This window comes from Festucalex cinctus, chromosome 2 (genome assembly GCF_051991245.1).
Source record: "Festucalex cinctus isolate MCC-2025b chromosome 2, RoL_Fcin_1.0, whole genome shotgun sequence".
Lineage (NCBI taxonomy): Eukaryota > Metazoa > Chordata > Actinopteri > Syngnathiformes > Syngnathidae > Festucalex > Festucalex cinctus.
In genome coordinates, this window is record NC_135412.1 from 33,384,064 (window position 1) to 33,408,943 (window position 24,880).

A 24,880-nucleotide genomic window follows, 5' to 3' on the forward strand; every position below is an offset into this window, starting at 1 on the left:
CAATATGAATAACAGATTCCACAGATTAATTTCAATATTTGTATTGCAATCAAGTTGATGTTCGTTCGTGTTATTGCATGACAATGTTTACACTTCCTACCTTGCCAGCAAGCACCAATGGTGAGCTGAGTCTCAATCCTGGAGGCATGCAGTGGGTAGTCCTCTGTGACCAGGAAGGGTTCAAAGGTCGCCCCATCCACAAACAGTGACACCGTGGGGAACTCCACATTCATCACATAGTGATGCCACTCTTTGTCACACACCTGCAGAGAACACAATGCGTATAAAACCGTTAATATCATGTTGGGGGAAGAAAACAAGCAGCTTAAGTTAATCTAGCAGCAGTAGCCCACCTGGTCGAGTTTCCAATGGAACTCAGCTGGTTTGTAGTTCTCCGCCTCTGATGGATCTTGACGGAGGAGAAGGATCAGCCTGCAGTTGTGCACGTAGAGCGAATAGTGGTGCCTGTTCATGTCTGCAGGGGGGTATGAGCAGACATTACAATAAGAATTTAGAACATATATGGAAGAAATCTCAACACTTGTTAATTTTTATGGCAACATTTGACAGAAACTGATACAGACTGCAGCAAAATAAGCTATGTTCATTTAAAGGCACACAATGGTCGTTAATAAAACTGTATGTTCACATCAACAAATATCCAATTTAACAAAAATGACATCTACTTTGGTTGCACCTCATTAAAATTATGACCCCATATGATGGTGGAAAGGTCATAATGGTGGCATGATCACAGGCAGTACAGATGCTTTCTGTTCAGTGCACAACTGTACTGATGTAATCCGTGTTATATAAGCTGGGGGACGGAGGTTGATGAACCATCAACACATTTCTCTGAGACTTTACAGTCAATAAGATCCAGCGTGAGCTTCAAATTAACAACCAGAGAATAAAATGGAAAAGTAAGCAAGAATTGGCAGGGGTGAGAAAGAAAAGATAAAAGGCAGCCATCTGAGTGCAAAAAAAACATGGATTAGAGAGCCTGGAAGGACGGCATTTTCTGAGACCATAATGGAAGAAATGGTGAAAACACATACGGCCTCTCCTCAAATGGTGTCTAGGCTAGTTTATTTACTCAACTCAACTACAAAGACGACCTTGTGCCTATTGGGGATGATGTTTCATTTGTACAAACATTTACATGTATAATATGAAGCTGCTTCCAAATGCCATCAAACCTTTATGCACACTTACCTGTCTTGTCAGAGTTGCAGAGGATGGTCTCCTTCTCGTGGGCCCCGGGGCCATGTCTCATCCACACAGATATGGTGAAGGGCTCCTTCAGGCTGGTGCTCACCAAGCCGTCAGGGACCTTGATGGCCTGGGTGCCATTGAACTCAAACACCTGGTCACTGTCATGCCCATTATCGGTGGGAAGTCCTACTGTCCAGTTGGCGGAGCTGCTGGGTGCTGGCAGCAGCTCCGTTGCACCGGAGCTGGCCCCTAATTTGTATTTTTTTTTCCCAATTAGTCACCAGAATTATTTACAGTGGACTCCCACTACTTATAAATGAAGTTCCTTACCGCACAGCTTGTGCAGGGACTTCTCAGAGTAGGTGTCGCGGTCACAGCCCTTTCCAATATGGTTGGTTTCCAGTTCAATTGTGGCTCTGATGGACGTAATTGGCTCGTCACAGGTCTCCAGGTGCATGCTGGGGAAAAGAGCCAGGCTGCCTGTGCCAGGCTCATATTCAATCCTCTTATTGAAGCCTGCGGGCAAGAAAGCGGGGGAGTATGACAAAGATGTCCTTCAACGCAGCGATGATAAGGCGTGGAAGTCGATACTAGCTTGTCAATACAAATTATGTAAATGAAACAATTCCTATCAAGGCCAACAAAGATTAAGCCTTCTGACAATAGCTGTCGACAAACGGCAACAAGTAGATGAGCGTGTTGTTACCTTGCCAGCTGGGTTTGCAAGTTGGCTTGACGTTGATTTTGACGAGCACATCCTCAGAGGCGCGGTTCTTTCCACAGTCATAAGCAGTCACAGTCAGCTTGTACATGTGCTCTCTGCCGTAGTTGAGTTTCTCCGTGTTCTTGATGAAGCCTGATTGAAACAAGAAACATTGCTTGGGTGTCAGTTACTGTTTGTTTAATGCCAAAGCTGCGGTGAGATAAAATTACTGAAAATACTGAGTCATTTCTGTAACCTGTATGCTGATAAGCAGTAGTTAGTTACAGCACCATAAATAGCAAATACACATGGAAGGATAATGTAACATTTCACTTCATCCATGAGCTGTATTAGTTCATAGACACCTAAAACTTGAATAAAAATAAAATAAAAACTAAATGATATTCATTGGCAAAACTATGGTCCAGCTTGGATGACATTTCCTTGCCTTTGTCTCACACAGAAACAAATGACCCGTCCAGCGGGCCCAATTGATTGCAAAAATCAATGTGCCGAGCGCAGTGCAAATTATGGCTCTTAGCCTCGCAGGGGTTGTGAAGTTAAGTGACCGGAGTCCTTACCATCTTTGTCAATGGTGAAGGGCACGTCTGGGGTAACAATTTCATAGTTGCAGATTTGACTGAACTGGAAAGAGCAGTCTGCGTCCACCGCCTGCACCTTCAAGATGCTGTCGTATTTCTTTCCCTCGATGACGGTGGCTTTGTAGGATTTCTCTTTGAACACGGGCGAGTACTCGTTGAGGTCATTCACCTGTATGTGAACAGTGGCCCTGACAAAGACAAACTCCAGTTAATAGCTTCAGATGCAAAACTTTGCAAGATCCAGATGACTAAATGGGAGGTAATGCAAAGAGGCATATGAAAGGAAAGTGGAAGTGTTCAGTCTTCATGATGGTGGACCAACTCAAGACTAAATGCAAACTACTCAAACTGACTTGTGTGATTTCTTCATGTTGGCACCGTCAGGTCCTTCTCCACAATCGTAAGCTTGGATGGTGAAGGTGTGTTCCTTCTGCAGTTCGCAGTCTAACTTGTCCTTTGCACGGATGATTCCCTCGCCACTGGACTTGTCCAGGACCACAGCTTCAAAGGGGACATTCTGCCCGTGGATCCTGAAGCCGCAAATCTCACCTGACCAAAAAAAAACAAACAAACAAAAAAAAGCAAAGGAGATTGCTTTAAAAAGTTGTGAAATGTCTTCTGTTGAAAGAAAATAATTATTCACAGCAAAATTAAGAAATTAAGGCAAAAAAAATAAATAAATGATCAGCCACAAGTTTTAGGAGCCGGGGAGTTGAAGTTTTGGGTGGGTGGTGTCTGTGGAGGAAGCCCAAAAGCACTTTTATAGTTGGGTGAGCATTTTTGAGTGGGGAGGGGGTGAGGGACATTCAATAATATACAGAAGAAGGTATGTCTTTTCCAAGCCATTTAAAAACTGTCAGCATTCAATCATGCAGGCAGAAACCAAAAAGATGTGGACAAGCATTTCACAGAAGTCTACTCATAGATGATAAACCCAACCCCAAAATAAGAACATTAGAGAGCAGTGTAAGTGGTGACCAATTTGTCTCTGTAATGAATAAAGGTTACAAGGTATTTGTGAGGAAAATGTGCAGAACACAAGTCAAAGAAAAAGAAAAGGGGGGCCTTCACAGTATTAAAATTCAGCCATAACTCCATGGAGGAATAAGTGTCACCACACTGCTCTGTCTTTTTAAACATTAAATCAAAGTCTTCTTTGCAAAACTACTGTGTGCAATTGTGTGTGCAATTCACAATTAAATGCACAGTGACGATATCTAAATGTAAAATACGTGTACTGGATAAGAACTGGGGTTAGAAATATCAACTTGCTTGACATCCATATCAAATGACAACTGCAGCCATGCTAATGGGATATATTAGTGGTGGAGAATAAAAAAAATCCACTGGGGCGAAGATGCAATAATAGCAAAGAGTTTGCATTGGTTAACAATCTCAGCAGCTTTCATTTGAAGAGTTTGGAATTAGATAGTTCACATGGAGGCGCTACAAAAACACTTTGTGCCTCATAATGTTCATAATCATAGATTAAAAAAAATTGAAAAAAATCAATTGAGTGAAGAACTGCTCTTTTGAAGCAGCCTAATGTTTCCTGGTGATAGCTGAAAAACTGTTAGGGTCTGCAAACTGCGATGGATGCCTCATGCACAGATATTTCTAATTTAGTAAGCCCCACATCACACTGTTCATCCAGCTAGCAAAACTCATAATTATTCTAGAGTGAAGGGAGGATTAAAAACAAAAACAAAAAGTTAAAACCAAATGGGTAGATACGGAGCATGGCGGGCATTTCTGTGTGAATGTGCAGATGCCATTTTGTGTTAGTGGGTTAATAGTAACGATAAGCACAAAGCAGAAGAAAGAGCCTAAGATCACCTTCTTCAGTCAGGGTCACCTCAAAACTCTCTACAGGGAGGGGAGAGAAGATAAACCGGGGTCAGTTAAAGAAGAGTTACAAGCTCAGAGAAAACAGAAGACAGGAGGGAACTTACTGCACGCTGATTAATTTCATGTTTAAAAGATCAGATATTTTTAGATAAGGAAATAATCAAATCAATTTAAAATAGTCAGGTGACAGAGTGACAGAACATCTTGACAAACAGTGTTTCCTCAAATACAGTCTCACGAATTGGCAGCGATTACTTTTGCTATGACATCTGGCAGCATTCCCATGTGTAAACGTGAGAAAAGTCAGAGGAATTGAACAGAAAGATTTTCATGTGGGTTATTACTAATACAGTAATTTAATGAAAGAATGTATCATAGTACAATACTGCAGCAACAACAGAAAGATAAGAGACACCCAAAGTGTCAATCTTGACTATAAAAATGCTATAAAGCACAATTAATGGTTTTAAGCTACATTAGGGCCTCCACTGGCCTTGTCATTTCTGTTTTGCTTGACTATAACAATCCGGAGTGGGCGTCACATTAGCTGCTGACCAGGAGCAGTCATGCGGTCTGAGTTGTGGGCCTCAGTGTTCACCGCAGCTCTAATGAGCAGCACACAAAGACTTCATGAATTCCTCAGCATCACAGCCTGGATCAGCCGTCACAAAAGACTGCTACCTCTCTCGTAATGCATAATGTAATGCTGCACAGAATACCTGCTAAATGTGCTGCAGGAACTGTTTTCTAATTTAATTTCAAATGTCATCCTACAAAACAAAAAATAATCAGACAAAAAAAAAACAAAAACAAAAAAACATTTCCTCTTGCTGTTGTAAGATAGTCACCCTTGAACACAAAACTGATTTTCCAGCCTGCACAAAAGCCGGGGTTTAAACTATTCGTGCTCCATTAGCCTCAAATGAAGTCATTATACAGATATGGATAGACACACTGAAAGGGAGACTTGTTTTAGGGCTAGCGCTGAGTAATAAGTGAGATGAGATCTCCCATGGGGCTTTCTTTAAACTTTCTGATTTGAGAGCCAGTGATTGGGCTTTACTGGCCTTTACAGTGAACTGTATTTTTTGGCACAGATGGAGCAACTAGAAGGCGGCTGGCACGACAGAGCCAGTCATCCCTGCTGCCACGTGAAGCCAGGCTTGCCAGCTTTGTCCACAGCGAGGTACTTCACATGGACATGCACATCAGATAGGGAGGCTCAACTGGCAAGAGTGTAGGCATCAAATTCTATTCAGTTCATTGATGTCAAAGATGTGCTATTGATAATAAGTATAGTAGATGAAGTATAAACAACAAACACACACACAAATCAACACACAAATAACATGTTTTGGGGATGCAAAACACCCCTCCAAGTCCAATATAAAACATTTCAGATATTCTCCATGTTTTATATTTTGGGTAACTTTGAAACAGTGTGTAATTTTGTTAAACTACCAAGTTTCAACAACAGACGCAAAGCATGATTCTGCCACTCATACATGAGATGTGTCAGAAACATTCCAGGACCTGTTGTCACAAAAGATACATTTCAAACCCAAACTATAAACGTCAGTGTGGACCAGAAGATCAACCAACACGTCTACAAAGAGGCGAGATATGCGGCAGGGCTGCTGTTTCACCATGACAACGCGCCTGCTCACAATGCACCGAGCATCCAACATTTACTCTGTGAAGGTTCTGATATAATTGCTCTGAATTTTACCATCTCCTGGGATTGTAACAAGGGTGTTTGGACTTCATATTCACAGCAACTGTCAAATGGTTGCAAACATTTGTAATTACATTTGCTCCTGGAAATATCTGCATTTGGAATCATTACAATTAGAAGTCACATCAGGAAGCTCTGACGGGCACGTGGTTGGAAGTACCTCACTTGCTAAATCACACAAGGTAATCTGAGATAAAAATGGGTCGGATCAAGTGGTGCGAGTGCACTGAGTGGGAAGGGAATCGCAGACAAAAGAGCCCAACACTGTCTTGTGATGTGAAACGGTGGGAAATCACTCTCAGGGCTGTGGTGCTTTGAACCCCCAGCCAGAGTCAACTCCAATGTGATTAACTCTCCCCATATACCCTTTCATTAAACATGAAAGGGTATTTTGATCTGAATATCAAATAGGTTCAGATTTGGCGGAAATGGTCGCCAGCCATATAACTGCCATCAGGGTTACACGCTTTCAAACCAGATGGAAATACCATGACTAATTTTGCTATTTATTCAACATAACCATTCCTTACAAATTGGAAATCCAGTTTTAAAAATAGTATCAGCATTAAGCCCTTCTTCCTCACCTGCGTAACGTAGAGGTGCATCCTTGTCCAGTGCAATTAAAGGGGGGTCCAGCAGCACTTTGTCATCGTTTTCTGTCACAATACCGTGGTAAGTCGTCTCGATCCATGGCTTGTGCTTATTGACTGTGACAAACAGAAAAAGCACAACATTAGGGTCAAGTAAAACTCATATAAACATCTTCAGTGCTAAGGTGAAAAAAAACTCCATTTAAATTTCTACTATGCACTAGTAACAGGTTTGGCGTGAGTAACTCCCACTGGGCCAGGCTGCAATATAAGCGATGATATAAAGGATTTTGTCCTCATTATTTTTGGTACCTCTATGAAATGCAAAACAAGTCATCCTTTCCCTATGACCCATCACATTCCAGTTTAGACTGGAATGATAGCTGCTCTCTGTGAAGTTCTGGTGTAAAACAGTGGTTGGACCATTAATAGTGTGCGGCATGTAAAAGGCTGTTGTAGCTGGCAGATGCAGAAAAAGCTGCAGTGAGTGGCACATTTGGGTTGGCGAAAAGAACACTGATGGAGGACAGCTCTCTCACATCCAATGTGGAGAGGCACGAGGTGATGCTGCCGCTATACCACTGATCTAGCAATATGATGCTAACCGTGCCTGACAGCGCATAAGGACAGATTCTGAGTGAGAGGGAAGACATTTTTTTTGTACACAAGGATGTCGAAGGATTTATCAACTGTCTTTGGTTGAGGAGGTAGTACGCTATTTTGGTGCGTAAATACTACAACCATTACATAATCTCTTTGTGGAATGCAAAACCCATTTATAAAACTTACAAGCTCTTGTCTTGTGTTAAATAACTGTTTATTTTTTATTTATTTTTTATTTTCGTTTATTTTCCTGATTTAAGAGGTATGGTTAACAGTCAATATACTGTAAGCCACCTGATTTCAAGTCGGTAGATCCAACAACAATGACAACGACGCATAACGGCCGTGGTCCTCATGTACTGTGGAAAACTGTTCTGGTTATGTAATTATCCAATGAGTTAAATGTTATCAATATACATTACATAAAAGAGAAAATTGGCAATGTTCAAATTTTAACTATGTGTTCGACATCAGGGAAACATTTCTCTCCTAAAGCAAAAGATGCTCTGTTAGTTATAATATTGCATAAGAAAGCATAACAAATGGTCATTTATTACAGATACAGAACAACAAAAAATTCCCGTAAATACAATTAAACATTCAAATTATCCAGACAAACAAACAAACAAGACAAACAAGGTATACTACTACACTGGTATATCACATTAAATGTCAATTGAATGGCGAATCTGATTTCCAGGAAATGATAATTGGTTGCAAGTACACCATACTGCATTTGTTATTACATAATTTCTGGTCATTTCCCAATCATTGAAAACTAATTTGGTGCTACTAGCAGAATGACGCAGACACCTCAACTAATTGGAATCACCCACTGAAAATGCCAAGACAATATTAATATGCTGTGTTAACCTAAGATGAAAAAAACAAAAACAAAAACGTGAGGGTTGAAAGAAAAAAACAACAACAACAACAACAACAACAACAAAAGAATTATCACACACTCTGAACTTGTGAGTGTTTAACAGAGTAAACATTATCTTGCATGTGCAGCACTGGGCAGGAGCACGTTGCTGTGTTAACCAGTGATTTGAGCTTGATTGAAGGCCAAAACAATTGATTAATCTGGAGCATAATGTGTCTTGAAGGGAAGTGGATGTCTTTAGACAGATTGTGGGGACAGACTACAATATTAATCTTCTTTAGCCTTATAGAGTCTCAGTTACAATTAGCAAGGTCACATTTGGACCTCACATTGTCTGCTATTTGTCAACAGTATTGAGAATTTAACTAGATCTAGCACTGAATTTTACAAGACACAGTAGTCCTAATGCAAAAATGTTATCCTGTTTATGCCAGTTTATCCAGTTATGGCTTTCTTGTTTTTGTTTTGAATTTAAGATACATCATGTCAGACAAGAAATCCTTAATTATCTTAAAAAGTACAACAATGTACTTGAGAGCCACCTGAATAGCTGCTTTTGCAACAAAGTGCTGAGCAGGACAGTACTTATAAGGTCATGCAACAGTCAATCAAACGTGCTCTGGAGTAAAGGCAAGCCATTTTACAGATCACATTAATTCCTCAAGGACAAGAATGAGACGAAGCACAACTCAAGGCTAGATGACTGAAGGAAATCTGGAATGAAACATCTTCACACAGCAGAAAATGAAACAAGCAACAAAATCAACTTCAACTCCTACACAGTAATGCACGATCGGAGGTTGAAGGCAGTCTCCAAATGCCCACTTTACAGCAGCCACCTTCATATCATCCACAAGATGAGATGTCTTGCTGTTCCTTATACACAGGGTGCACATACACAATACATTGTGGTGTGATTTTCAAATGAGCACCAGAGGTTGATGTTCGGTGCTCATTTTTTCACGACCACCTCAAGAATGACCTTCAAGACTTATGGCACATCTGACAGGGCGGCGTGATTTGTTGATTAATCAATGGAATAACCGACAGGCGACTCCATTTTTAAAAAAAAGTCCTTAGTGACAGCACTAAAATGTAGACTTCATACAAAGGAAGATTTACTGCAATCTGTCTGAAATGAGTAAATTGTAAATGGTTACTCTTTAGAGGGGAGGCTTTGGGAATTAAGGTGAATCTGATTAGTACAGGGGCTTTGAGATGTACAGAATCCTGCTTATGTATTATGTTGCTAATAATCTGAGAAGACAATAATTTTACTAATTTTACTTGATTTGGAAACCAATTCCTATGCCTGCAATATACTTTGATTAAACATGCGACAGATGAGACTTCAGGTTTTCATGATTATCATGTAAGTAACACGAAATGTCTACTGAATCCTGGAGGAGTAGATAAAAAAAAACAAAAACAAAAAACATTTATTTATGTCAATACATGTTGACATTACGCATCATCAAATGGAAACAGTGAGTTTTAAAAGACAAAGACAACAAACGGTGAAGAGAGATGTAGAAATGGTGAGACAATGGAAACATTTAGAAACCAGCAATACATAAGCAGCTATGCAATCCTGTTACATAGCAAATACAGGCATTTAATCCGATAATGAGATGTGTCCATTTCTTCACTGACAAGGCCAAGCAACTTGCAAGTCAATCTAATCAAGGCATTGAAGGTGGCCGCTGTCATATTTGAGCATATAATAACTCCTAGATAGCAAACACTCCCCGCCTGGTGAATAATGGCTTTTGGACCATAACATCCGGTGCAATATGTGAGATCAAGTCCATTTTGTAGAAGGGCGGACAAATGACCATGCAAACTTTGCTGTGTCACTGCGGTGTCACTGCAGGGCTGCTGTCCTCCACAGGCACACTCTCTCTCTCTCTCTCTCATCATACACACTCAACAGTGACAAAGCACAACTGGAGAAAAATTATGCGACACACATACAGTAGGCTATGTCAAAAGTTAACCTCCAACATCCATAAAGTTGTCAAGAATAAACAGCGCAAAACATTATTTTTGTGGTGAAGCTTCAAGGCAGCTTGTCAACGGTCAGGCAGCAGCAGAAAGGAGAAGTGAATATTTTTCTCAGTATTATTCATTCATTCTCCAAACCACGTATCCTCACTAGTAGGGGTATGAATTGCCTAGTACCTGACGATTCGATCCGTATCACGATTCATAGGTCACGATTCGATTTGCTACCGATTAATCCCAATATGAATTTACAAGTCGATTGTTACGATTTTTTTTTTAATTTAAATTTAGAAAATACCATTCAGTAAACTTACACATGTACACTGTAAGATTTGTATGAAAATGTATTATTTATTGATCTGGAACTTCAGTTTTTATAACTGTGAGCCACTGTATTTAACAAACAGGTTGTAACATTTTTCATGTTAGAACAGCATTGAAATAAAATATTAAGGCTTAATGTTCCATTAATATAACATTCTTCCATGCTTAAGGTGTGAAAGTTAGACCTTTTGTTGAATATTTTTCCATCAAAAATGTGTGTTAAAAAAATCGATTCGGCGGCCTATTGAATCAATTCAAGAATTGCGTGCTGTAGTATCGCGATATATTGCCGAATTGATTTTTTTTTTTTTAACACCCCTACTCACTAGGGTGTTAAGTTATTTCTGCAGAACTTCAAAATAACTATTTGTAGTGAAGTGATACTTATATTAAACTGCCGATGTGGGTAATATCACTATGCAATGCCTTTGGTGTGTTCAACCAAATCCCTCAATTATGAAAATGTAGCAGAAAAATGAAACTCTGAGGCCAAACATCTTGAACATTTCCCTGAAACTGTTGGCCACCCTTACATTACGGGATAGCAGCCCCTTTAAGAAATCCTCAGATGTCTTCAGTGGCATTACTATACTACTACTAGCAGCACCATATTAACTTACGTAAACACTGTGCCATGTGACTTCATTTTTGTGTGTGTGAGACACTGTAAGTCAATTGTTAAAGGGTGAGCAGTTTTGGTTTTATATATTGTTGTCACACAGTAGTTAGTTAACCTGTTAAATATGAGAATAGTTACATTGCCTGCACAGTTACTGCAGTTTAGGGTTTTCTTAAGGCATCAGTTCCACCTGCAAGACTCCACTGTATTTCCCAAAGAGCTAATTTTCACTGCAACATCTGTTCTAATCAACCATAAAGATAATTTGTGTGATAGCCTGTCTAACATAAAAAGACAAATAGGACAAAGCATTAAGCAACAACAACAACAAAGCCCAATCTTTACAAGCAACAAATCATTAGGGGTGTGCCAAAAAATCGATTCATAAAAGAATCGAGATTCTCATGTATTAATCGAATCGAATCGATATTAATTCATTCACTCCCAGCCATTTTCACAGAAGCAATCCCGTTCGCTCCTGGCTGTTTTACTGAATTTTGACAGATTTTGCAAGGCCCACAGAATATTGTGTTCAATTGCTATAAAAGCATGGAACCTATAAAAAGAAAGATTAAAGTCCCTTCTTTCATCAGGAAAAAAAAAGTATGTTTCTATCTGTTTCCGTTTTGCAACAATTAGCATTAGAAGAGAGCTAAGTTTAATCAGTTTTCACAAATCTATTTCAAATTCTAAGTAATTTAAGTTTTTTTCTACATGGCTCTGGTTGATCTCCTTTGCTCTGCTGCCACCTGCTGGCCGTTTGTGTAATAACTACCATTTCCACAACCGTTCTTTGCAGTTGAGAGGCTGCATCAAAGCCTTCTGTATGCTCTAGCATAAAAAACAAACAAACCAAAAAAAAAAAAACGTATTTACACGTTATTGGGAGCAAATGAGTTAATATCCAAAAATCGATTTTATTTAAATTAGAAATGAAGAAAAAGGGGAAAAGGCAGTTGTAGCCCACATGCTGTTTTTGTGGAAAAAGGCACTTACAATAGAAAATTAATAAATGTTTAAACAAAAACAAAAAAAAAGACACTTTAATGTCTCTATTTGTCATTTTGTCTTGCAATGCAGACTGGAGTAGATCCTGACAATGTTGTGCATATCTGTAAATTGTAGCAGAAATCATTTATCAATCAAATAATTTTAAATAGAAAATCGTTTGAATCGAGAATCGAAAATCGATTCTGAATCGAATCATAGACCCAAAAATCGTAATCGAATCGAATCGTGAGACAGTCAAAGAGTCCCAGCCCTAGTATTAACACTGTTAATCAAGTAACATCCATCCATCCATTTTCTTGACCGCTTATTCCTCACAAGGGTCGCGGGGGCTGCTGGCGCCTATCTCAGCTGGCTCTGGGCAGTAGGCGGGGGACACCCTGGACTGGTTGCCAACCAATCGCAGTAATCAAGTAACAGAGATTGCAAATGCTGACAAATCAAGCAACTGTATATTGTCTTGTAGCAGTTCTGGGAAGCTAAATGAGAAAAATAGGTTATTTGATTCTATATTATTCTGGTAATTCTATAAAATGTCATGTCAAAAGAGTTTCAAAACAGATGGTAGCCATTACCCAGTGTCTTGTGCCTGCATTGCCCCGACTAACTTTACTTGGCCTCCCAGCTCTGTTTTTACAAGCTGTGATTTTTTTTTAAGGGTTTCCCATTGAAAGATGAAGGAAAAAGATGATTTTTTTTTTTTTTTAAAGATGAACGAAAAAGAGGGTACATACCGTCCACTTGTTATACATAGTGCCCATGCCCTATTTTAAAAGCACGTATGTCTATGTCTAATCTGCTGTATTTGTTTTAAAAGGCAGAAACTTTTTTTTTTTTTACATTTTCAGTTATTTATTGTTGTTAAAAATATTCATTTTCAAAGAATAATGATGTGATTTTTTTTAAATGTATAAGAATAACCATAACCATATGGGGGGCGGCTTGTTTGGGGGGGGGGGGGGGGGGGGTGGAGGTATGGGTGGGTTGGGGGTTGGGTGTTGGGGGTCGGGGTGTGTTCTGGTGTTTGGGGGCCTGGGTCGTGGCGGGTGGCGGGTTTGGGTGGGGTGCGGGGGGGTCGTGCGGGGATGGGGGCTGGGCCTCGTTCTGCGGCCTTGGGCTCGGGGATGTGGGCCGGGGCTGGGGCGGGGGTGTTCCGGGCGTCTGGGTCGGCTCGCCGACCGGTGTCCGCTCGGGTGGCTTGGGGGTGGCCTTGGTGCTGCCGCGGCCTGGGGATTTCGGGGGGGGGCGGTGCTCGCTTTGCTGGACCGCGGTTGACGGCTTCTTTCTTTGGTGGTGGTCCTTATGCATGCCAGATCCGTCGCACCAGCATCTACTGAAACTCAACAGAAGTAGCCTCTCCCTCCCACAGCCCCTTGAATCAGTGGGTGCTGGGTCTGTGGATCTCACTTTGCTTTATCTATCCTTCCCTCCTTCCTCTCTTTAGTTTTTCCTCTGGTCACTTGAGATCTCAATTTATTGGAAGTTTGAGGTTTCTGGGGTTGGCATAAGACTCTGGTTTTGTAACCACGCAGGAGGGGTTTTGTTGGTGCTGGATTTCACTTTGATGGATTGGATGTACTGGCTTCTATGGATCTCACTCTGCCTTATCGATCCTTCCCTCCTTCCTCTCTTTAGTTTTTCCTCTGGTCTCTTGAGATCTCGCTAAATTTGCTGGAATTTAGAGGCTTCCGGGGTTGGCGTAAGACTTTGATTTTGTAATCATGGGGAAGGCAGGAAGTGTTTGGTCGGTGCTGGATTTCACTTTGATTCATCTTTCTTTTCTCCTTATTTTTTTCTGACCTTTTCTCTGGTCTCCTGACCATTTAAACTTCACGACTCTGGCAAGATTCTGAAGTACCTGGTTAAGGCGAAGGGTAATGGGAAATTTATAAGGCTTTAGGTGAATTAATGAGTATAAATTTATACGTATTTGCACGCACACACACGCACGCACGCACGCACGCAAACAAACGCACACGCACAAAAAATAAAAAATAAAAAAATAAATAAATAAAAAAGAGCAATGATGATAAGACGTTGAATCGGTAAGACTACCGAATGAACAATTCTGAGCTCTACGGAGAAAAAAAAAAAAAAAAAAAAAATCGTTTGAATCGAGAATCGATTCTGACTCGACTCGTAGACCCAAAAATCGTAATCGAATTGAACCGTGAGACAGTCAAAGATTCCCAGCCCTACAAATCATATCATTTGACACTCCCCAACACACAACAGGAATCTTAGAATGCCTCTTAAGTGTTGTTCCGATACCGATACTGGTATCGGTAGAGGTGCCGATACTGCATTAAAACAGTGGTATCGGTATCGGTGACTACTCACAAGTAACATGCCGATACCATTAATTGCAACGCTAATATAGGATTTTGGATGCAGCATCTTGTGTCTTGGCTGGTGCACGACATTCACTGGTATGTGACATGTTCACTGCATGCTGATCTAAGATATCCCATTGGCCCTTGAATGCTCTGAACCAATGGCAGGACATGTTGAGGAAAAAGAACCTTAAGTATGGTATCGGTATCATCCGATACTGCAAAGCTGGGTATCGGTATCGGGAGTCAAAAAAAAAAAAAACGGTATCGGAACAACACTACTCTTAAGGGTTGTTTAAGTCTTTTTAAAGGAGGACTAACTGAAAAAGTTTGACCCAGTAATCATGATGAAAGACTTGCTGAAAGACCATTAAAGCCACAATAGGTTGTGGCAAGCCTGATGCTCAAAAGACTCCAGTCTCTTTCAAACACTTAACGAGCACCGCACGTGTCCTGCTACTTGTATTACACTCACTACTGCCACAGACCAAACCAAATATACCGCTGCCAGACAGTTCTCATGCTCCTGGTAACCCAGAGGTAGCCTGAGACATACTCGAGCATCTGTCCGTGTTGCAGCATCATGACAGCAGCAGATGATCAGGCAGTCATTATCAGACAATGCCTGGCACCCTCTGAGAGGAAGTTGTGTAATGTGCAGGCATGAGTCATGTATGTGTAGCATGGCAGTGAAAAGCTATGCTTCATTCATGGAGCTCAACCACCTCTACCACTGCTGTAAAGACCCTGTGCTATTGAGCACAGTTGTTCAAAACATTATTACTTACATGGCAGGCATGCTACAAGAACAGGGATGGGCAACTGACAGCCTGTGCCCACACTTAGCGAGGATTGAATAATTTTTAAAAAAACAAAAAAATGTTCGCAGTTGCTGAGCTGTTGAAAGATGTAATACCAGTTAGTTTTAACCACAAGGCAGAAATCGCTCATCAGTGCCTCCAACTCAGAGGCGTATCGGAGAAGAAGAGTGTGCCATGGATACCACAACACTGGTCTTAAACTTAAACAAACAGTAATGTTATGACATTTTGTTTGAAGTGCGTGAAGACTAGGGATGCACAATAATATCGGTGGCCGATAATTATCGGCAATTATCGACCAATTTGGCGACAGATGAACCAGATAATAGAGTAATCTGCTGATAATGATCGGCAATTTGACTTCATACAGATAAAACATATAATAAAGAAATCCAGCAATAATTATAGACATGCCAAGTTGATCCATCTGTTGTGGTTGTGGCTCCTATCAATAAAATTCAGCTTCATGGTGCTTTACATACATTGAAGCATTGTGCAAAGTTTATACAATGTTTAAATGTATTTGTTAGACTTATAGTAGAACTTGAAAGCATATTTGTATTCAAGTTAATTTTGCAAACAATTATCGGCTTACTTATCGGTTATCGACATCGGCACCTCTAAATTATTGGTTTATCGGTATCGGTTGTAAATAGCATTATCGTGCATCCCTAGTGAAGACAAGAGTTAATAAGTTTGTCTATTTTTTTTAAGTGTAGCATCGATTAATAGCAGTAGACAGTTTTCAAGACTTCAAGGCAACCACAAGTGGGCCTCCTGTGGCAGCTGCAGGTTGTGCTGAGGTCATCCAAATGAACAAAAGCAGTAGGTGAAGATGTGATGCATATGTAACTTTGCATGACTAAATGGAGTCAACTCAAGTGACTCTCTTAAATCTACAGCGTAAGAAGGAATAATTAAAGAACAATCTGCTCACGGTCTGAACACACTTCTCTATTTGTCCATCTAGCCTTACAGCCTCCTGAGCTTGTTGATACGAGCCGCCTCCAAAACAGAGCGGGAACTGTTCAAGGCGGATTTAAACAGCCTGGAACCTCAAGACCTCAGGGACCTCCAATCTCTACATAGGGGCACCTCTCAGTTCGCCTGCCAGGCAACAGCATTTGTTTGTCCTCCATGCAATTACAAGCGCCCGACATAGGGTACACCCACTGCGGCCGTAGAGTTCCTCTGAGGAGGGGGGAAGGCTTTGGAGGGCGTCTGGGAGATGCAGAACCTTGAATGCAACTCAATTGCGTCTCTGTGCAAATGGCACAAAAGGGCCACTGAGAGTGAGAGTAAAGAAGTGAGACGTCTCCAGCAGACGGCTGTAACCGACCTGCCCGAGCAGGTAACATGGTCTCTTGCCGGTTACTCCATAATAGCTCAATGTGAACATGCCACAATATGAAAGCATTTTGCTTTTCACTGAACATCATAATTCTAAGATACTGTCAGAGACAAGTTACGATATTCCAATTCAATACTCATCTGTGTCATGATTCATGAACATTTCATACATTTACAAAAAAGCAAAATATGTAAGTTAGCCTCTGTCCTGCATTCTCACATCCAAATATTACCACATTTAATTCAATAAAGGGTCTCACGTGAATGTAAATGCTTCCGCAGGGACCAGCACAACTACCGAGTCATCTGGTGTAGACTTAAATGTTCACAATTCAATAACCCATTCTTGACAGTTCACTAACTCCATTGAGCCTGAGAATGCACCAATGAGAGCCAAGTCACCACTCCTCTTATGACCAATCTCTTCAGGAACTCTTGGGCAATTTGCCAAAAACGAAGGGTTTCAAAAGTTTGACTCTTTCTGGAGATTATCTCATGTATACATTCTTGAAGGACTTGAGTCGTGGTCCTTTGAACAGAGGGTACATTGTGATTAGGAGTGCAACGGTTTCATATTTTGGTTTACGATTATAATCTGAGAAAAAAAAACAGTTTTATGGTTATTCTTATACATTTAAAAAAAATCACATCATTATTCTTTGAAAATGAATATTTTTAACAACAATAAATAACTGAAAATGTAAAAAAAAAAAAGTTTCTGCCTTTTAAAACAAATACAGCAGATTAGACATAGACATACGTGCTTTTAAAATAGGGCATGGGCACTATGTATAACAAGTGGACGGTATGTACCCTCTTTTTCGTTCATCTTTAAAAAAAAAAATCATCTTTTTCCTTCATCTTTCAATGGGAAACCCTTAAAAAAAAATCACAGCTTGTAAAAACAGAGCTGGGAGGCCAAGTAAAGTTAGTCGGGGCAATGCAGGCACAAGACACTGGGTAATGGCTACCATCTGTTTTGAAACTCTTTTGACATGACATTTTATAGAATTACCAGAATAATATAGAATCAAATAACCTATTTTTCTCATTTAGCTTCCCAGAACTGCTACAAGACAATATACAGTTGCTTGATTTGTCAGCATTTGCAATCTCTGTTACTTGATTAACAGTGTTACTGTTAATACTAGGGCTGGGACTCTTTGACTGTCTCACGATTCGATTCGATTACGATTTTTGGGTCTATGATTCGATTCAGAATCGATTTTCGATTCTCGATTCAAACGATTTTCAATTCAAAATTATTTGATTGACAAATGATTTCTGCTTCAATTTACAGATTTGCACAACATTGTCATGATCTACTCCAGTCTGCTTTGCAAGACAAATTGACAAATAGAGATATTAAAGTGTCCTTTTTTTTTTTTGTTTGTTTAAACATTTATTAATTTTGTATTGTAAGTGCCATTTTCCACAAAAACAGCATGTGGGCAACAAATGCCTTTTCCCCTTCTTCTTCATTTCAAATTTAAATAAAATAGATTTTTGGATATTAATATCGATTCGATTCGATTAATAAATGAGAATCTCGATTCTTTTATGAATCGATTTTTTTGGCACACCCCTAGTTAATACTCTAATATGGAATGAATCATAGATGCTCAAACTGATCCCATTAATCTAAGGTGATCTGCTTAACATGGCTAACATTTTCATTTTTTTACTTGCTACTATGCCAAAGATGGCAACACTTCAACATCAAACACGAGAATCTATAGTTCGCCTATCAATCACATTACAATGTACAGAGTTACTTGTCTACTCACACATATACGGGTTATTCCAAATCTGTCCAAAACCAGAATTTTGACACTTAACCCAAATATTGACTGCATGTAAACATAGTCAGTGTTAAATTAGATGCGATGATATGCTGTGAACAAAGGCAAAATAGCCAGATGACCATACAATTAATGTGGTGACCTCGCACATCGCTGTAAAAGTGACTGATGGGCACTCTTCAATGGATCAATGGAGTACTCTTCCAGTTAAAGTGGCAGTGGAGAGTGCTTTACGTGCTGTGTGGTAGCTGCTTCATGTCAACCATGAAAAGACTAGTAAAGGGTGGAATCTTTTCCACACAACATTATTTGAATACATAGAATAGATCTAGACACCACAGTAGGTAAACTCTGAAGTTAACCTCCTAATTTAAAATGTTTAAAGTATGGGATGGTGCCTCAAAATTAAAACATTTTGAGCTAGGACAGTTTTTAGCACATGATCAACTTTTAATACGCACACAGGTTTTGGGGGGAAAGTTGTTGTTGTTTTTTTGTTTTTTTTAATGTATCATAATACATGTGTAGACAATTGTGAATGGCTTCATACATGTCAATAATCAATTATATAACGTAAGGCTGGAGAAAGGAAAAAAAGTGAAATTGGGACGTGTGGAAGTGCAGCCAGACAGGCAGTAGTGCGAGCAAGTTATGTGAAATGTGATGAATTTCTTTGATGCTGAATCGTTCTATGGAGAACCACAAGCACAAATTTTTCATACACTACAGAAACATAAGTAAAATATTTTTTTGCAAGATCATATACATGAGGAAATACATTGTGATATTGTGCAGTAATTTAATTAATTACTTTGTAAATTCCTACCACTACTCTTGATAAAACTTGTGGTTTCTCACAGGAATCGACAAGATGAATCGACAAAAAATGCCATATCATCTACGACAAAAAGTTCAGGCAGGTAAATAAGCACCACATCATTACTCTCCAAGACCTGAATATGACAGAGGTCAACCTGAGTGTGCTTCTGGGGTGGTAACATAGTAACTGGAGCAAGAGATTCAGATGCAACAGCATGCTGATAAAACACAAAGCTGGGCTGATACAACATAAGCCTTCACCCAGATGGTGACTTCACACTTCACTTTGGCTGCTAAATGCTGGGAAACCAGCAGATGCAGCTCACAAAAACTGCCCTGGATTGGAGGTAAACAGCCACTGATGAAATGCTTTTAAAATTAAAACTGATAATCGATCTTTCTGGTTGTTTGTCTTGTTGACATTATTGTGGCATTCTGGACCCTGCAAGCATACCGTTCACGTTTCTGTAGATGACATTGTTACAATTCTCATTGTAAATTTTTGCATGCTTATCCGGCATGTGTGAAAAACAAGTTATATGACTGCAACTTTGCCGCAACGTTGTCTTTGAGACTTTTCATCAAATCTACATATTATCATATTATCTGCATGCGTACACCACACTGCCACCTTGGAGGCTAAGGCATGCACAACAGAAGCAGCACATACTTCCAAATTCCATCTCTGAATACTACCGAAAGAACTGAGCATCCCATTCTGTGCCACAGTGTTTATATAGGGGGAAGGGGGTTGGGGGGGTCAACCTGTAATAATCTACATTAATGGAAACAGAGGCAACACAACTCAACATCACCCAACGCCCAGCACCACAAAACTGCAACCACTCATCTCTATATCCACACTTGACTTTTTTAGCTTCCTTGCTCTGTTTGATTATGTACGTTTGTCTTTTCATTCTGTCTGCTGACTTTTAAACTGTAAAGCGTCTTTATAAATAAAATGTATATTATTATTATTATTATTATTATTACTACAAAACAGCATGAACAATTCGGTCTTCTCTTGCTGTCTGACATTCTCTTCTGCGCCTCAAGATCACAACCTCCATAACAGGCTGATGTGCAGACAAGTCCAAAACTCGCAGGGTGGGTTGACGGTTTCACACAAACAGGGTGATCGTGTTTGAGCCGTGGGACAGCGGGTGGGAGGCGCACCGCCTCCAGCATAACATCCAGACCTGGAAGCCCCTTCCACCATCAATGATTACGGAATTCTCACGCCACTATACGACCGCAACCAATTGTTTTTGTCCTTAATAATCCCACTCGTGGTCATAATCCACAGGATGGATCTGCAATGCGTAGCCAGCACGAGGCCTGCTAATAACAAACCTAAATATGTTTATTGTATTCAGTTCACTTCAAACCTCAAAACGAGCAACTAAATCCACGTTAGTCCTTGTCGTGTAAAATCGGCAAACAAATATGAGGTTTTAAAGGGGGAAGCAAGCTCATTATTTATTTAAAGCAGCTAAAAGACGGCGCGGTGCAGTCGAACGCTAAAAATAGACGAATAGCACAAGACAGAAAAGGGTCGTTGACTCGTTTCGTTGCCTTAATTAATATTAAAAATAACAAAAGCGTTTGAAAGCGCAATGAGGGACAGAAGTAGTGTCTTTAGTGGGGAAGACGGGCCGTGAATGAGTGCGTTGGATCCAGCATCGCTTTTTTTGCACTTGCTGCGACTCGGGCAGCTGACCAGCCCTGAACAGGTTCCTCCTCTGCACGCATCCCTCCTTGCTGTAACCTTCACCCGCTTAGCAACGAGCCTGGCGACTCCCGAGAGCCGTCGGTTATTACCACCGTCTTGAACCAAAAAATAATAATAATAAAAAAACTGTCCGACATGCCTACAAAGAGCGAACATTGCATAGAAATCCCATCTTAGTTACCTTTAGCCGCATCCAGCGCGCACACCAGCGCCAGGACCAGTACCACGGCGGATGCAAAGAGTTTATTCCTTCGGAAGCGCATCCCGACTTGGAGTTCAGCCGTGACAAACTTGAACACACGCCCTTCTTCTTCTTCTTGTCGTTGTACTTCTCTCGTCAGTCAGGCGGAGGTCTTATCTAACGAGAAAAAAGAAAAAAAGCAGCAGATGAATCCGCGGTGTTGACGGTAGCCCTAAAATGGCCGTCTGCAATCCCTTCAATCGCCGCTTCTCTCGCAGGTTTGCATTTTGGTGCGTTCAAAGACGGTTGGAATCTATTGGGATGTTAGCTTTTGACTATTTTGGTAGGGAAAAAAATAACTTGGAACAACTCTCCTTGCATGTATACAGCAATAACGTACTTGCCAATACATATCACATTACCCCCGCCCCGCCCTTGGAAATCCGTACCTTTTAGTTTGTGTACTGAATTAAAACAGCAGCAATAATAATCATCCAGAATCAGAAAAAGTACTCAAGTCAAAAGAAGTACAAATAGGCTACTTACCTCATACACCAAATTAATTCTTATTGCTGGCGCATAATCACAACATACCAGGTGGACATTCACTGATAACTATTGAACAAATAATAAATTCAAATAACATGATACTGTATTTTGCAAAAATAATATAAGCTGAGCCGCGTTTCTGTCTGTTACTGTACTTAATGTATGTTGAAGCTATTTTTTGCACCACAACTTGTGAATTAGTGTAATGAATAGTGCATTTCTAGTCCATTTTTGAGGGGGCCAAAGTACCCCTAAAATTTGTGAGATTAAAAAAAGGGTTAAATCTATGTCCTTGTTATACCGCCGAGAAAAGTGTAAACCCATACAGTACTAGGTCCATCCATCCATCCATCTTCTTGACCGCTTATTCCTCACAAGGGTCGCGGGTGCTGGAGCCTATCCAAGCTGGCTCTGGGCAGTAGGCGGGGTACACCCTGAACTGGTTGCCAGCCAATCGCAGGGCACGGTACTAGGTTGACGTGCAATATTTTAACAACAATAATACAGCAATATTGCCTTACAAATGATTTGCTTTTTCCAGTCCCTCCCATATGGTGTAACTAGCTAATTTAAACCAGTGTATTACAAATATATATACATTTTTCAATTCACAGTTATATACAAAAGATAGCGTTTTGATAGCTTGGAACGAAAACAAAAAAACTTAACTGTGCAGAAAATGGTTTCATTCTGAATCCAGGCGGTGAGTATCCATTGATCTCTTACGTTATTTTATTCTAGGAATCAAAAACAATGAATTTATAAATAGACTTTATGAATTGAAAACCGACAGTTTATTAGATATATTAGCGGTGGTGAAGCCACACACTTCTCAAGTTTCCAGCAAACTTTGCAGTATCCCTTGTAAATATTTTTTTGTTCTTTATTTGGTTTCTTTTGAGTGTATGTGATGTTTTTGAGGATGACACAGAAGCTCACAAGTGAAATGGCAGGATGATCATCAAAAGCTTGAATGTTGGAAGTGAGGCAGTCAGTGTATGTGAACATTTCCATTGAACCATTCTATATGCAGATGCCAAGGCATTTATCGATCCTAAAGTTGTCCCAGGTTCTTAAAACTTGTTTATGTTGCGCTTAACGAACCAAATTCAAACTCTACCTCCTTCTGTGGCTTAAGCTTCAACTTGCAAGCAGGCAGTGAAATATCTGAGGTAAAACGGAGTGCCTGAAGGCAACACGAGTCAGTAGCTGTCCACTGACGTGACTACTGTTATTGTGAGAGCGCATGCGGCTGGTTTAGCTGAGACGCTAAACTGACCAACGAGGGCGGAGATCAACAAATACCTTCTGGTGTCAACCAGGGGCCGGGAGACTAATTAGACACGCGACCGGTGATTATGCTAATGTGAAGAGCGAGACCGCCTTAACTGAATACAGCTTATAGGAAAAGGCAAAAATAAATAAATAAATAAAATGTTTAAAAAAACAAAACGAAAAAAAAATACAGGATGCTGATGCTGAATCGCTCATTAACCTATCTTTGAAGGAAACTGCATCTTTTGAAAACAGAAAGTATTCTGTATAAGTATGTTTATATTTATGTGATGAAATCAGTCTGGCATCATGGTGGTAAAAAAATGGTTCAAAGGTCTTCCTCACAGTTCTGAGGTTTCAATGTTTGAATGATGAATCAAAAAAAATGTCCACAGCTTTAAATGTAAGTGTGAATTCTTGTTTGCTGTGACTATCTGACACTCTGGCCAGGGTGTACCCTGCCTTTTGCCCAAATTGCACCGCCAATATACAGTTCCGCTCAACTGCCACCTTTATAGGGGCAAGTGGTATAGAAAATGGATGGATGAAACGATGTCCCCTATACAGTACAAGTAAAGACACTACAAATAAATATAATGTGAGAATATCGAATTATATACAGCAATGGGAGCTGCTCTCTAATCAACACCATCAGATGCTGTGGCACCCCCCAAGGTGAAAAAGATGCAAAACAATCAGACCGGTTTCATTTATTATTAATCATGCTCTTGCATATTACATATGAACCTGATATGACTTCTATTGAAAGGTTGCATCCTTTACATACCAAGGAGGTTCACAATTAAAGTATAACATATCAATGTGTACATAATAATACACTGCAGAAATAGTCCCTAAATAAAGGTCAGTCATTTGACCTCAATTTGAATGGTTACAATCACAGAGAAATAATCGAGAATGGATGCATTTGTGTGCTGCCACAATTAAGTGAGGAGTGCATAGCAACAGTCTGTGGCCATCAGGGTAGAGCTGAGAAGACAATTGTGTGTTTGTTTCCACTTTGGCAAGACATGAAGTGGCCGGGACAAAGTGAAACCGTACCCCCTCCCCCCCCTTCACAGATGCAGAGTAGGGGAGGGAATGGACAGAGTTCCCATTATCATTCCTATGCGGGTACAATGGATCTTGGCAACAGGAGGGCTCCAAGGTGTGAGTCATCACAGAAGGATCATAAAGGTGTTACTTCCTTCAAGATACCTCACACCAGTATGTGAAGGTTTCGGAATGTTTTCATTATTCTTGTTGAGTCCCCAAAAAGCCTGCCATGCAATCCTAAAATGATAAGACCCACAAATGCTCATAAGTCATAATATAGATAAATAAACATTGACTTACATGTCAATGACTACAATGATTACATTGACTATCTATCTATCTATCTATCTATCTATCTATCTATCTATCTATCTATCTATCTATCTATCTATCTATCTATCTATCTATCTATCTATCTATCTATCTATCTATCTATCTATCTATCTATCTATCTATCTATCTATCTATCTATCTATCTATCTATCTATCTATCTATCTATCTATCTATCTATCTATCTATATGGTCCTCAAAAAATGCCGATGGCCCTTGATAAGAAAAAAAGTTTCCCATACCTGGTATAGATGCAAGAAGTTGAAGACAACTCTGTTTTTAAATTCTTACAAAAAAAAGAAGAAGGAAAAAAAAGAAAAGGGAATTCAGTTTTTATGCCTTTTAATAAAATGAAAATTATTGTCACATAGAGTAGACATTAAAAAAAAAAAAAAAAGGTTGGTAAGGTACCATAAGGTGTAGGCCAGAATGTTTGCGCTCACTTATATACGAATGTGTCGAGCGTGGATGAGATCCTAGGGGACAGGCCTGTG

General features: G+C 40.0%; 1 protein-coding gene across 4 annotated transcripts in view; it reads right to left on the minus strand.

Moving 5' to 3' along the window:
* The window catches only part of clstn1 (calsyntenin 1), a 31,118-nt gene extending 9,664 nt beyond the window's left edge, over positions 1-21,454 (minus strand). For 2 of the 4 annotated variants that reach the window (XM_077514743.1, XM_077514741.1), the window contains exons 1-10: positions 21,176-21,454; positions 6,688-6,810; positions 4,357-4,386; positions 2,874-3,069; positions 2,500-2,708; positions 1,922-2,071; positions 1,546-1,731; positions 1,216-1,464; positions 354-475; positions 101-263 (exon numbers count right to left, since the gene is read on the minus strand). In XM_077514743.1, the coding sequence (XP_077370869.1) occupies positions 101-263; positions 354-475; positions 1,216-1,464; positions 1,546-1,731; positions 1,922-2,071; positions 2,500-2,708; positions 2,874-3,069; positions 4,357-4,386; positions 6,688-6,810; positions 21,176-21,257 (1,510 nt within the window). In that variant the 5' untranslated portion in view covers positions 21,258-21,454. The remainder of the gene's footprint in view (positions 1-100; positions 264-353; positions 476-1,215; positions 1,465-1,545; positions 1,732-1,921; positions 2,072-2,499; positions 2,709-2,873; positions 3,070-4,356; positions 4,387-6,687; positions 6,811-21,175) is intronic. The other 2 variants (XM_077514744.1, XM_077514742.1) reach the window with 1 other exon arrangement.
* Positions 21,455-24,880: the final 3,426 nt, after the last annotated feature.